The 14,945-nt window shown below is 54.0% G+C and overlaps 4 protein-coding genes across 4 annotated transcripts; 3 read left to right on the top strand and 1 right to left on the bottom strand.

Moving 5' to 3' along the window:
- Nucleotides 1-2,015: 2,015 nt before the first annotated feature.
- Nucleotides 2,016-4,448, top strand: J4E84_007154 (uncharacterized protein; the record flags this gene model as incomplete). The annotated part of the gene is made up of 2 exons (XM_049389740.1): nucleotides 2,016-3,307; nucleotides 3,356-4,448. 2 exons carry the CDS (start codon nucleotides 2,016-2,018, stop codon nucleotides 4,446-4,448), a joined length of 2,385 nt encoding a protein of 794 aa, XP_049242484.1.
- Nucleotides 4,449-5,227: 779 nt separating this feature from the next.
- Nucleotides 5,228-6,387, bottom strand: J4E84_007153 (uncharacterized protein; the record flags this gene model as incomplete). The annotated part of the gene is made up of 3 exons (XM_049389739.1): nucleotides 5,228-5,238; nucleotides 5,282-6,130; nucleotides 6,186-6,387. 3 exons carry the CDS (start codon nucleotides 6,385-6,387, stop codon nucleotides 5,228-5,230), a joined length of 1,062 nt encoding a protein of 353 aa, XP_049242483.1.
- A 646-nt stretch (nucleotides 6,388-7,033) lies between these two features.
- J4E84_007152 (uncharacterized protein) lies at nucleotides 7,034-10,132 on the top strand (the record flags this gene model as incomplete). Its single annotated transcript, XM_049389738.1, has 6 exons — nucleotides 7,034-7,080; nucleotides 7,173-7,179; nucleotides 7,233-7,344; nucleotides 7,396-8,877; nucleotides 8,928-9,970; nucleotides 10,019-10,132. The coding sequence occupies 6 exons, from the start codon at nucleotides 7,034-7,036 to the stop codon at nucleotides 10,130-10,132; spliced, it is 2,805 nt and encodes a 934-aa protein (XP_049242482.1).
- A 1,312-nt stretch (nucleotides 10,133-11,444) lies between these two features.
- On the top strand, nucleotides 11,445-13,061 carry J4E84_007151 (uncharacterized protein; the record flags this gene model as incomplete). Its single annotated transcript, XM_049389737.1, has 2 exons — nucleotides 11,445-11,554; nucleotides 11,606-13,061. The coding sequence occupies 2 exons, from the start codon at nucleotides 11,445-11,447 to the stop codon at nucleotides 13,059-13,061; spliced, it is 1,566 nt and encodes a 521-aa protein (XP_049242481.1).
- Nucleotides 13,062-14,945: the final 1,884 nt, after the last annotated feature.

Here is a 14,945-nt window from a genome sequence, read left to right as displayed (position 1 = left end):
ACGCGCTCCCAGTGTTGTGTCTGCTAGTCCCTGAGATTTTCGGTACATTCTTCTCGGGGCATTCAGGGTCTGGCTGCGAGGCCGGCGGCATGGCGGGGCATTCGTCTGGCGAAAAAGAAACGCCTGCATGCCGCCTGCCTCGCTTCGTCCCAGCTGCATGCTCTGCGAACCTATATCTTCACTTCACTTCATCGCGCCCCCAGCATCGTGAGTTGGCCCTTTTCCACCGGGCGGAGGACGTACTCCCTCGACGACCTATCGCCGTGCTCCTTGGCATGCAGGGATTTACTAGCTAGTCAGGAACCATCAGCCCATCACAACAAGTCCCCCCTAGCAACCTCATCCGCGATACTCGACAAATTTGGCTACCTATCGCCCTGCCAGAACACAGCCTCCACAGCATGCGTAATGCCGCGTCACGATGCTGCGGTATCTGTGTTGGATGAGGGATGGTAAGCTATCTGATAACATCGGACGAGAAGGCCGTCATTGCTTTGGACCCGAGTTGCCCATTGTGCTGAGGGCATCACACATTCTCAGTAGAACACGGCCGAAAATGAGGGCATTCGCGTTTAGCCAGGCTGCTGCCTAGATTCCCGCCGTCGTTATCTACGACCTACTTGGTGGGCGGGATGATTTTGATAGGTAGTAATCCACCGAGATCACTTGGCTTCTTCTATGGAAGGTGGTATCGTAAACGCATATAAACTCTAAGTTCAGCTTGCAGTTGTGTTCTCAGACGATCAATGACAAAAAGCAGTTCAGGAGCATCCCAAGTCGGATAAGGGATGTCAAGCACGGCCCAGACTTCAACTGACGAATGGAATCGATGCAGGTATCCGGGAGTGGCGTTAGGATGAGAACAACTGACGTTATAGGTACGACTTTTCGGGTGAATTGATATCCCCATAGCCGCATGTCGGAGCCCAGGCCAAACCTTGAGCGAACAGGCTGGGCCATCCTAGGCATTCCTCGCCGTTGTCATCATGGCCCTAGGGTTGACATGGGCTCCCCGATGCAGAGCATAAGTACATAAGTACCATGTGCCCGGTTCGCTCTCCAACTTTATTATCCAAAATGTCGTATGGTGACAGGGCATCAACACTCCTATCCAAAGCTTCTTTCTAGGAGCGGGAGCGGAGTCACTGACGATCAGGCGGATGACAGCACACGGGACCTGAGCAGCTCTGAGCAGAAAGATGGCACTGCAGCAATCGCTACCTTCATCGCCTGTCACAACGAGTCCCATATTGTCAGTACGTATTACAGTTCGGGAAGCTATGCAAAACCGAATGTCCACCGCCATGTCGATGTCGCGGACCAGATGACAGCCTCAACCACGATCCCGGATGCACCATGTCATAGTCGGGCACCATGCCTAATAGCTGTTTTAAATATGTTCTGTCTGATCAGAAAGAAGCACTTTGCCCGACGGTAGGGTAGATGGGCCCGGGCCAATCGACTGGTGGCATATCGTAGAGCCTGCGATCCCGTGCATGACGCTGAGTGCACGTGAATATGATGCAGAAAGGCGGCAGAGCACATGAGGTAAGGCCAGGTCGTCCTAATGTAGCTCTATATTAATGCGAGAGGGGTGAAAATGAACTCGCAGCGACTCAAGAACGACGGGAGGAAATTAAGCGCAGAAGGTGCAGGTACATAGCAGAAACTAAAGTGCACATGTCAGAAGCTTGATGGGCTGGTCAGAGAGCCGAAGGATGCGATGTCGAAGGGGTGCTTATCGATGTTCAGGCTTGGGTGTTCGCCCGTGCGCCGTTTAGTGGCGCCAGCGTCTCAGGACAACCTCTGCCAAACCTGATACACCCTCACTCCGCTACCAACGACACGACACGACACACGCCAATTCTCGCCACACTCGCTACCCGCGCGACGCTCATCGCTACCGATCGCGCACTACCTCGATTAATTCTTTGACGACACGCCTGCTTTGCCATCGGGGAGGACTGTAAGGGGGACCAGGAAGGGCCTTTGGGGCTCAGGGACCGTTCGGCGTCATGGACCGACGCAGCAGCGACAACAACGAAGCACCGCGCCAGCCGAGCAACCCCGATGTCTTTGACGACGACTACGAAATCGACCCCGACGAGGATGATTTCATGCCCTCCGTCTCGGATGGCTTCCGACCAGCCAACGCGAGCCAGCCCTTTCAGGGCGACCGCCAAAATCACGACCGGATAGACGCGCTGCAACGACAACCATCGACGTCCAAGGCGCCCGAGAGTCACCAGAGCGACCTGCGAAGGACGGCAACGCGAAACAGCACGGCCAAGGTGCGGGATTCGATGACGCAAGATGGTGGCCGACCACCCCTCAACAGAGGACCCAGCCACCATAGACCCCTTGGACATCGCGACTCTGTGAGCTCTGCGGGTTCCTTTGCGACAACGAGCAATTCCGAGAACCCGTTCGAGACGGGCCCGAGCCACCCATATGGCATGTACCCGCAGCTATCAATGGCACGGCCACTCAGCGTAGCAACGAGCTCTACAGAACGCCAACCACATCGGTCAATGTCACTGCAGCGGCCGACACATCCCTATGCCATGTACTCGCAAAGCGGCATTGTCGACGAAGAGTCACCAGACGAGCCAGCCCAGCCACCTCCACCTCAGGTCCAGTCGACTATTCCCGTGGGATTCCCGGGCCTGAACAATGGTTACCACAGAGTGCTTGGGCCGGATGGCGAGGAGCAGGATATTATCGGACCCGACGGACACACCGAGCAGCTGCCGCCGTACTCGAGATATCCAGAGGAAGGACCCACCAAGGCTTCTTTGGCAGCCGAGGCAAGCGCGTCGTCGCGTGTCATACCCGCGCCCGTCCAAGTTGACGCAGAGGATCCTTTCAACACACCCGCATCACCAGTCTCGCCGCTGAGCACTACCTCGTTCTCGCCACCCCCTCTACCTGCCGTTCCTTTACTCCCGTCCGTCACACCCGCCCGGTTGCCACCCCAGAGACCGGAAACCCAAACCGGCAATCTTGCGGCTACCAACTCTGCCGCTACACAAAGCAGTACCGTACCAGCAGAACCCTCTGACTCGTCCTCTGCATCTCTACTGGCGTCTGAGAACCACTTCTCGGAGAAGGCGGAGCCAGTCGAAGGCAAGGTCAGTTGGCGTAAGAGGAAACTATGGGGAAGGGTGCCTATGGGCGTTGCGCTTGTGGTTCTTGTCCTCATACTAGTATTCTCTGTCGCCCTCGGAGCAGCCATTGGTACCTTTGCTGCCAAGAAACACAATGATGATGACGACCAGAATGAAAATGGCAGCCCTCATGAGGAAGCGTAAGTACTCAATATCCATCAACGAAAACATCTACTAACTCTCGCTAGACAACCGCAGGTTACGGGTCAAAATGGATCGCTTTTCGACGCCGTTCCCATCTCAACACCATCTGGCCTCTTGCCGCTACCAACAGGATCCTTCGCCCTTCCTCTGGGCTTACCGCAATACGGACAGTCGGGATGCTTAACACAAGCAAATCAGTATTCTGCATGGTCATGCAGGATGACTTTCGCTCCGCTCGTCATAACTATCAATGATACCGTCATTGGTGGTGAGATTCAACAAGTTGCGTCCATGGGTAGCGGACCTTCGGTGCCGTCGAACTCTATACTATATGGCCTCCAGACTCCTGTGCTTGATACTAAGCCGATGGAGTTGGTACTCGATCTGGATTTCAAAGCCTACGGTCCAGCCTATCATTTCTCTGCTCGATACGATAAGCTAGTCATCTTGTCACCCACCGAGCTTAGTACCGGGTCAGGACTCTCAAAACGACAAGACGAGAAATACAGACAGCGCTTCAAGGTTCAACCTGGTGATACGCCCTGGTATTGCTATTGGAACGAGACATACATCGAGGGCTACATCTACGCTGACGACAACTCGACGGCAGCCACATTTACCTCGTTCCCTACCCAATGGCCCACGCCTACACCCACGCCCGACCCAACCGACGATGCGGCTGTAAATGTTGCTGTCGCTGTGCCGACTGAGAGTAGTGTCTCTACCAGCTCTACACAAACTACTACAGCGTCTCCAACGAATTCCCCTGTCAACCTGGCCGCCCCGTCACCCGTTCGCGCTCGAGATTCCGAGTCAGATGCTTCTTCAGCCCCTCGCATGGCACCTTATCCCCGGATCGTCAAGATAGAAGAACGCCGGCTCCCTGGGGCGTCACAACCATACTGTCAACAGATGCTCATGCTCGATAACGGCGAGATAGTAACATCACCTAGCCCGAACGACAGCCCAATCAGAATATGGCTACAAGAGTCAGATCCCAGCTACGAAGAGTACTTTGCCGCTCAACCTTCGCAAACCATCACATTCGACAGGAAGAGCAAGCGCGAGAACCTTGTTGATCTTCAACGCCGCGTAGACCCTGATGATGCTTGTCACTGTCAGTGGATGTTCAAGTAAACGACGAACCTGGTTTAGAGCGCTTCTTTTTCTTCTTGCAACGATGTCACAGCATGATTGTCGATCTCATTTCTTCTCCACACGGGTATTGGGTCCATTTCGCCTGTTTGGTGTTCCACGGCGTTTTGTTAATACTGACTTACGAGTCTCTACGCATCACTGGCATATTTCGGTTTCTTTTTACTCATCTCTTTTTGTCTAGTCAAACATGTAGCATGCTATGTTTATAGCTTTCGCATTTCTGTATCGTCTCTGGGACGGAAAGTAGGCCTTTGATTTGGGGGCTACACTGGCGCATATTGTCGCGGCGCTGCTTCTGTATATATTGCCATGGGGGAGTTCAGAACCGCGAGTACAAATTTCGCGTGAGTTCATTATTGGGAAGGGATAGATAGAAGAACAACATTAGTTATATTGTAAGGGTTTCTGTTGATGTTGGTACTGTGATGCTCATGCTGACTTGACAGCGAACGTCAACCACACCATGAATGCCGTCTAAATGCGTAATCTATTCTATACAATCTAGTTTCGCTGCGACCCAACAAAAGAAGTTCGCAATCATGCCTCCAACCCCCTCTCAAAAACCCTAACCCCAAACTTCCACACCTCATCCACCACAAACCTCTTCTCCCCATCCTCATTCTCCTCCAAATCCAACACGCACAAATCCGCATCAGCCCCCTCATCCAAACAGCCCTTGACCCCCTCCAACCCCAACATCCGTGCAGGCGTCTCCGTAACCGCCCTAAGAGCCTCCGGCACCGTACTCCCGGTCCAATTCAAAAAGTTACTAACGCAATCCACAAGCTGAATGCTACTCCCCGCGATCTTACCATTCTCCTCAAGCGTGAGAAGGGCGCCTTGTTTAATAATCTTCGACCCGTTCGTCCACTCATACGTCCCATCCGGCATACCAGCCAACCTCATCGCATCCGTCACCAGCACCAGCCCATCTGGATGCGCATTCCACGCTATCTTTATAGACGTGGGGTGTAGGTGTATGCCATCAGCGATAATACCAAAGTATGGTTTGGTGATTGAGGAGGAGGGTGTGCCCAGCAGACCGAAGATACCTGGGTTACGGTGGTGGAGGGGACGCATGGCGTTGAAGAGGTGCGTTATCATACTACATCCTGCTTTTATTGCGGATTTGGCTTCTTCGTACGTGGCTTCTGAGTGTCCGATTGAGACGCGGATCCCGTGGGAGGTTAGGGATGGGATGCTTGATAGTGCGCCGGGGAGTTCGGGGGCGAGGGTGATTAGGGAGATGGGTGAGGGGGATGTGAGGTTCGAGGCCCCGTAGCAGGATTCTAGGCTGCTGATGGAGTTGTCTACCCCAGGGGTGCGTAGGACGGAGGTGTTGTGGATGCCGTTTTTTGTGGGGGAGAGGAACGGGCCTTCGCAGTGGGCGCCGAGGGATTCTGATCCTAGGGATGCGTCGCGCGTTGTGCCTGAGGGGCCTAGGAAGGGAAGTGCGGTTTGGTAGACTGAGGGGAGTTGGGAGGTCAGGGTTGGTAGGTAGGATGTTACGCCTGTTGCTACCAAACTCCGGTTTACACGCGAGACGCCTTTGGCGTAGGCTGATGCGCCGCCTTCGCGCTCTGAGGGGATTACGGAGAAGTCGAAGCCGTAGGCGCCGTTTAGTTGCGTGTCGATGAGGCCGGGGGAGAGGATGCGGCCGCCTGACGTGCGAAGTCAGTATGTGTCTCACGTGTATTCCGTACAGTCAAAGCTAACCTAAGTCGACGATTTGCTCTGGAGCGGCACGATATGAGTACAGGATTTCTTGGCCGTTTAGGATCTTTCCGGTGGCGGAACTGATCCAGAGATCTTGGGGGACTAGGGCGTTGTTTTTTACGAGGAGGCAGTTTGTGAGCTTTATCACGCCTGATGAATCATCTCGTATGGGGGAGTCGGGGATTGGCACGATTGAAGGCATCGTGGGTCGTGTCAAGAGGACCAATGAATGAAGGAAGCTTGCCAAGTATAACGATAGAAGTATAGAAATGTGATTCAGAAATGAGAATGATAGGATGAAATGGATGGTTGGTACTGCGCAGGCGCGACTCAACAACCGTTGCAAAGGATCTGTCGCCTACCTACTACTTCTATCGCAACTGCATACCTACGCTCATCTTCCTACGATGATGCCATTGAGTCATCACGGCCGGGCAAACTTGCCTTCCATGGCCGGTATCGTTGCCGTGGAGCGCACGCTGTAAGACTGCGCAAGGTGACTGGATGTGGATTCCGACGTCGTGAGATCGAGGTAACACAGCGATGATCACATTCCGCCGAAGAAACCGGATGGATTGCGGTTGCATGTGAGGTGGCATCAGAGTGGATGTCGCTGATAGCAGAGGGACGAGGATGGTGTAACGACGGACGGGGGTGCATGCTTCTAGCGCCTCGCTAATCACGTACCCCAGCCGCGAACAGCGTGAATGCTACGGTGCCATCCTCCCCATCTCCCATCCACCATTACCGATCTGCGAGTCACGCCGGCGGAGTCTTGGTGCCCACCCGGAAATCCCACGTCGCATCCACAAACTTCATTGCGACGCGACGCGACCGGCGCTGTCATTATGAGCAAGGTCGAAAACATGGACCCTGTCTGGGATGACCTCGATAGGTGAGCTTCGCGTCGGGCGCATTTCCTCCCCTCAGGCTTCCTGAGGTTTGCGCAATGTGACCACAGGTCAGGCTAACTTGCCCGTGATGCAGGACTATGGTGGGTCGCTTCCGCCCATGCTGCGACTGGATTCGCTGACAAAGGTGCTGTAGGGCCAACTGTTCATGATGGGCTTCGATGGCACCTCGGTCACTCCTCACATTCGTACCCTGATCGAGGAACATCATGTTGGCTCCATACTACTTACTGCCAAGAATTGCAAATGTTGGCTATCCACCTTTTTCGGTCTGTCATTGTCAGGCTGACCTGTCATAGCCGCCGAAGATACTACTGCGCTTATCTACGAGCTCCAGAAGATTGCCCACGATGCTGGACACCCTGTTCCGCTGGCCATCGGCATCGACCAGGAGAATGGCGGCGTCAACAGCCTTTTCGATGACATCTACATCCGCCAGTATCCTAGTAACATGGGAATGGCAGCAACCGGCTCCACGGACCTAGCCTTTGAAGTCGCTAAGTCGACCGCACAGGAGATTGCTGCATGTGGCATCAACTGGATCTTCGGGCCATGTCTGGATGTACTCACCAATGCGCGCAATCAGCCCCTGGGAGTACGGACTGCTGGCGACGATCCTCAGGAAGTATCCGCCTTTGGATGCGCCTTTATGGCAGGCTACAAGGACGCCGGCGTGGTGACTTTGGGGAAGCACTTCCCTTCGTACGGCAATCTGGAGTTTCTGGGCTCAACACTTGACGTGCCGATCATCACAGAGTCGCTAGAACAGCTGAGTCTAAGCGCTTTGGTTCCGTTCAAGAAGGCCATCGAAAGAGGTCTTGATTCCATGATGGTTGGTGGTTGCGCCATGTCATCAGCGGGGCTCAACGCGATGCACGCGTGTCTGTCGGAACAAGTTGTCGACGACCTTCTTCGGAAAGATCTCAAATTCGACGGTGTAGTGGTTTCCGAGTGCCTAGAAATGGATGCTCTCAGTCACAACATCGGTGTAGGCGGCGGCACGGTCATGGCAGTTAACGCAGGCTGCGACGTAGTCCTCCTATGCCGGTCATTCTCACTCCAACAAGAAGGGCTGAAGGGCCTCAAGACCGGCATAGAAAGCGAAATGGTCTCGAAGGAACGTATCTTCAACTCACTCAGACGTGTGCTAGCGATGAAGAAGAAGTGCACTTCCTGGGAAAAAGCATTGAACCCGCCAGGCATCAACTACCTGGAAAAGCTACAGCCTTCGCATACCGCACTGTCAACGAAAGCGTACAACAGCTCCATCACAGTTGTACGCGACAAGAATAGGCTTCTGCCACTGACAAACATACTTGAAAGCGAAGAGGAGCTTCTCCTATTGACACCATTAGTGAAGCCTTTGGCAGCATCCGCTGCATCACGAGCGATATCCGACGCTGCTAATGGGGCAGCGGGTCACTCACCTGAGCCAGCTGCTTGGGACCGCAGTTCTTCAGTCATGAGCGGAGAAAGAGTCTTCAAAGAACTGGGTCGTTCTCTTGCTAGACAGCGCAACGGACGACTGCTTCACACATCGTACACTGCGAATGGTGTCCGTCCAGTCCATGAAAACCTCATTAATCGAGCGAGCGCCATCATCGTACTTACGGCTGACGCAAACCGTAACCTGTATCAGCACGGATTCACCAAGCATGTCTCGATGATTTGCAACATGCAGTACACGACTGGTGGTGAAAGGCGCGAGAAGCCTCTCATCGTCGTCGCTGTCTCCTCACCGTACGACTTTGCAATGGACAATACAATTGGTACCTACATATGTAAGTCATGTCCGTGTACGAACGGAGGTCAAAAAAGCTAATTCCATCAGGCACTTATGACTTCACCGAGACTGCACTCAACTCTCTAGTCAGAGTACTCTACGGCGAATTATCTCCCTCCGGAACGCTACCAGGAACCATCAGCAAGAGCCAAAAGCTTCACCCATCCAAACAGCATTGGTTGGTCGAGATATTCAACGAAGAGCGAGACAGTAATGCTCTGGATACATTGGTCGCAGCTGTCGCAGAGGAAACGGCACCAAACCAGCGGTCGGAGATGTCGAGTGCAACTTCAACCTCATTCATCCTGCATCATCCAGAAGTGGAGGAGTCACACTTTGTTGTTAGAAACAGCAGCACACAAGCTCTGTACGGCTTCTGCTCAACGTACTTCTTCAAGGCTACGGGCACTGGTGTAATTGGAGCTTTGTTCGTCGACCCAGCAAGGAGAAAGCTCTCCATCGGACATTCGCTACACAATCGGGCTATTCGCACGCTACTCCAGAAAGAAGGTATCAAGAGATTCCAGCTTGGATCACGCCTGCCAAGTATGTATCTAGGAATCCCAACCGGACACGGAAACGAGCGGAAACGGCTCCGATCATGGTTTGCACAGCTAGGCTGGGGTGCCGCACTTTCCCGTCCTGTCTGCAACATGGTAGCGCGCAATCTGCAGACGTGGAATCCACCGCCTGGCATGGCGAAGAGTCTAGCGAGCGCAGGCGCACAGTTTGATCTTGTGTACGGGTGGGACTATGCGGGACCGATACTCGACCATATCAAGACGAGCAACCGCCAGGGTCTAGCAGAGGTGTACAAACTTGCGCTTACGGACCCGACGGCTTGTGGCATCATCCGAGCCAAGCGACCAGAAGACGGTGCGTTGGTGGGCACTGTTGTGCTCTACAACAACCACTCACGACTTGCCGAATACATACCCCCACTGAAAGACCTGAACGAGGCAGCTGGAGGCATCTCTTCGCCCGTCATATCGCCTGGCGTGGGAGAGTACTCGACACTACTGCAGGGGCTGATCCTACTCGGCATGCGACAGATCAAGCAGCTGGGGTGCAATGCATGCTTGCTCGACTATGTAAGTAGCCGTCTAATCTTGGTCACGGCAAGGTACTAACTCAAGTAGATGGACGGAGACGGTAACTTCGACGGCTTCTCGGCAATGGGCTTCGATGTCATGCACAACTTTGAGGAAGTCAGCTGTGATGCTGCGACCTGGACTATGATCCCGCCTGCTTGATTGCTCGGTACCTCTGCCAGATACTCATGTTCCTGGCTACTTCGGTTAATAATGTTTTGGTCGGTGTTTGGGGGTTATTTTGGGTGCGTGTGCTAGTTGCTTTTTGCTCTCCGGGACTGACTGGCATCCCATTGGTTACTTGTATCGCTCGTACCATGATCTGATGTCATACCATGCAAGCACCCTTCAGGTCGTGGGCCGTATGTACTCGGATCGGATGGTTTTCTCAAAGGGTCCGTCGGCGTTTCCGTGTACCTCGTGCTTGTCCTGCATGCATGCCGCAGGATCATAATCCCAACCATTACACCCAAAGATCAGCGGTCTCTCACGCCGCAGCCCGTGGTTCTTGATGTTTGCAGCATCAGCTCTGCCGTCTGATTCAGTCTCACGGTCGCTGAAGGCCTCGAAGGAGCTGCCCTTCCGACGCGCTCACTCGGCTGATCCCGCCCTGTCGCAAGGCGATCAGCGAGCTTTGGCCTGGTAGAGCTGCTGCGCCTTTCCGCTATCGAATCGATAGGCATGGCAGATTTCGATAGACAAGCATAGAATGCAGACACAGATGTCCTCCCGTATAGGCGACGTCGGATTAGAGGTGCTGAGGCTTTCAGGGTTATTTTTATAGCTGGAGAGCGGGTCCATAGCTAGAGTAGGAGACGCCACTGGGGGGGATGGCGTAGGATGATCACCGTTCGGCTTGACCCTTCGAGAAGCCCTACCGAAGGCGTCAGCGTGCCAGCGCTCTGTGTCTCGTGGATCATAGCAAAGATATACAAAGTGTGCCTGGGAATCTCTGGCATCGTGGCCTGGGGTAGTCAAGCTTATCCTTCCCGTCAAAATCCCCTACCGAGCCCCACAGCAGACGGGACCCTTTGTGCAGCGCGCCTATCCGACCGTGGCCAGAAGCGCATGTGATGCAGATGCATTGTCGCACAACCTCAGCAAGACAGCTACGAAGGCCATCGCTTGGTCTTGTTCCTGCGAGCCACCGCTCCAAGCCCTGCTGTGCGGTCTAGTCCGGTGTCGCTCCTCGCTGTACAGTGCCAGCGCGCACGCAGTCTCGTCCCCCATCTTCTCCGCTCGCTCGCCTTGCCGCATCTCTCCACCTCGACAACCCCAGAGCCCCAAGCGTTCCCGATTCACCACCACCACCCGCCGACTGCCACTCCCACGTGCCTGCCACTGCATCCTCGGTCGCGCCTTCCTCGTCGCCGCGCCATAGCTATTGTTGCGCGTATGCGCCGATTCGGAAGCGACCTCTTCCTCGACCCGGGCCAGGCTGCACCAAGCCATGGAGCACTTCAACACCAACACCATGTCGTACATACCGCTCCAGACCGTCACTGGCCCCGACCAGCAGATGGCCATGCCGCTGCCGCTCCAGTATGACCAGCGCTCAAACTTCGACGCCGAGACCTTCATTGGGTAGGTGCAGTGCGCGACACCTGCCTGACAGCTACTGACATGTTTGCGCAGAAGCGAGGACGCCTACTCGACATACCACCTCCAGCAGATGCCCCCGCAGCTCAAGCGCTACCCCAGCACATACGAAGACCCCTTCTCCGACGTCCAGAGCGGCTACGAGCAGTCGATACACCCACACGATCAGAATGGCGTGCCTGAGAGTCCCAGCATCGAGAGCAACAACAAGCTCCTCAGCTTCTCGCTACCCGTCGTACCGTACACCATCCTCACATATGCTATGCAAAGGGTGTCAATATCCATGTCTGCACAGCTACATGGCATGTTCTTTCTGGCCGAATCGCCCTGGGCGACCGCAGCCGATGTACAGGCGCCGTCGGAATTGACTTGCTACCGGAGGAACCTCTTTCAGATCACCGGCACCATCACGATTCCCCGCAGTCTGCAATTCCTCATGACCGACCAAGGCGACCAGATACCGATTCTTGGTCAGGAACTCACCATATCCGCAACCGAGTCACTCGAGGGCAATCCCGTAAAGATAATATCGGTCCCGTGGAAGACGCCGGCCACGGGTAGCACATCCACCGAAGACAAGACTGAGAAGGAGCCACCGACATACCCACTCGATCTGTCGACCGGGCAGGACATGGACTCGGAGTATGTCAGTTTCCCTATAAGTTGGAAGCGACTACAGTTCCGGATAGCGACTGCAAATAATGGGAGGAGGAAGGAGCTTCAACAACATTTCGTCGTGCGACTGAAGGTGATAGCAACCCTTGCTAGTGGCGTCAAAGTCCCAATATGCGAAGTACACTCTGGCGCAATCATTGTGCGAGGAAGAAGCCCGCGCAACTTCCAGGCCCGCAAGGACCTGCCCATCAGTGGCGGTTCAACAGCACGCAAGGTGCACACTCCACAGCAACCCAGCAGAACGCCGACTGGCGATACGAACCAGAACACACCGAAACAAACACCCAACCCAGCTGCGACATCGTCCAAGCCCATGGACTTACTCCAGATGCCATTTGAGTTCACTGCAAACGAAATGCCGCCCTCTCCAGACTTTGACTGGAAGATACCAGCAGGCGCCATGACAGCGATACCTCCCGATCCGCCTTCATCCCAACTCCAACACGCCACACCCTACGCCCAATCGACACCCGAGATCTCACGAAGCGTGCCCCCGCATCGCGCATCTATAGCCCCCGTCACCCTCTCCCTCACCGACGATGAGCCTCAAAAAGCACCGTCACCCAACGACCACCAAAGAAAACGCGCGACACCTATGCGACCCCCGTCCTTTTCCATCGGCATCATCAACAGTCCAGATGAGAGTGCTGATCTCCTCTATGAATACTTCCCGCTTGGTCTGGACGATTGGATGCCGCCCGTTGATGCTGTGTATCGTCCGCATGTTGTTCATCATATCACGCCCTTTCCGCAGGACTCCAAGGCAGATGCAGGGAAGAGTCGGTCGAAGAGGTACTTTTCGGATGCTTGGGGTTGAGGGTTGGTGTTGTGGGTTCTTTTTCTTTGTTATGATACCCTTTGCGTTGATTCGTTCGGATCATTTTGTAATACTTTTATGAGGAAAAGAATGGTTGTTGGTTTAAAGAGTTATATCCAGGTACGGAAGAGTCTTGGGTTGGGAACTTGGGGACATTGAATAAGAGAAGGCAGGTATAAAGCTGGACGTACACCTGCGCTATGGACTGGGCGTTCACCTTACCATCATGGCACTCCGTGATTGATATTTGTATTATGCTGTGCCGTCATGACAGGGTGAATGCACAGTCCGTGGCACGACATCTTTCGGCCTACCGTCACATCTCTTGGACCTTGTACGACGGCGATATTTACCCCTTCTCGGCACGTTATTACTATACCATTCTGTTCTCATGTCACATTACTCCCAACTGTATCCATATCCACGTATCCATCACACATCTCCTAATATTCACTCGGCCTTTCATCTCTCGCGACACCTTCCCACTGGCGCAACGTCACCTCGTATATGTCGTCTTCCTGTCACGCCGTCCCTGTCGCTTACTCACTATGAGTAGACACGATGCACAACATCCACACCGCAGGAATGTAACGATAGCAACCCCATCAGCACCTCGTCAGGCGATCGGCGAGGTAGTAGACTACAACCTTCCTTATCGAAGAAACATGACATCTACATGGCACATGTCACATCGCATCGCATCCACAACCCCAGATCCACCGACCTCGCCGACGTAGTCGCAGTTACAGACATGCGTCTACACCGCGCACTGCAATGCCACCGTTACCGTTACTCTCCATACACCCAACCCTACTGCAAACTGCAACATACCACTCTACGCGCGTCCGCCGCTCATCATCGCCGACGTCGTCTTGTGTCGTGCCGCACCGTGATATCTCCGGGCTTGGTTTTCGACCGAGTTCGGGGTTGATCGTTGACGTTGACGTTGGCGTTGATGTTGGGGTAAGGATTGGAGTAGGATTGGGGTGAGGGGTGTGGAGGAGTGGAGGAGTGTAACAGTAGCATTACATTGCATATGCCAATCCCCATTACCAACTTTACTACCATTACCATCGTTATCAGCGGATTAGATAAGATACGTCTTCCGACCGACCATTTACCGTGAGAAATGCCGAAAGAGATACAAGCCGAAACTTCCGTGGAAGGCGGGACGTTGTGTGATAGATAGACGGGGTTATCACGACGTAGCACTCGGGATACAAAACTGAATTGATAGCGCATGCCACCAAACCCTCTCTTCCTACTACTCCCGTAAAAGGGTAACAACTAGCAACCTCGGGAAGTGGGTCCAGCATCCTTTAAACTACTCCTATTGCGCAATTTCACAAGTTTGCAGATTTCGCAGTAACGCGTACCCACCCACGTGGCTTATCGTATCTCCATTACCCTGGCCATCCTACTGCCGTACCCCTACATCCACATCTACATCCTATCTACGTTATACGCTCTAGAATCCTTTTTCGGGTTTCTTCGGTTGGCGGAGACTCGGTACCGAGTTGGGTTTGGTCTGGTTTGGTTTGCCCCGTTTTGCGCTGACAGGGGTTGGAGACGCGGTATTGGAAGGTGGGTAGGCAGGCGCGGCGGTGCGTTGTGGGTAAGGTAGGAGTGGGCTTGCGTTTGGTGGAAATGGAAAGATAGGGGTGGAGGTTGATTACGTACGATTATCGTATTTGGGTGTTCTAGAAGGACGGGTGCCGGTTTGTGGTGTTGTCTGGATTTGGTGGTTGAATCCGTTGTTGCTGGTATGCTCTCCCGCCTGTTTCTCGGAGAAGCTTGCATCACGTGTCTAGCATGAAGATGAGGGGGATGTGGATTAGAACATGTTTCATTAGGTCGTGCGTATGCCCGAAAGCATGCGATGCC

Source organism: Alternaria hordeiaustralica, assembly GCF_023758085.1.
Source record: "Alternaria hordeiaustralica strain BMP 2776 chromosome Unknown scaffold_15, whole genome shotgun sequence".
In the NCBI taxonomy this organism is placed as follows: domain Eukaryota; kingdom Fungi; phylum Ascomycota; class Dothideomycetes; order Pleosporales; family Pleosporaceae; genus Alternaria; species Alternaria hordeiaustralica.
The sequence above is the reverse complement of the archived record's forward strand: the minus strand, read 5'-3'. Positions and strand labels throughout refer to the sequence as shown.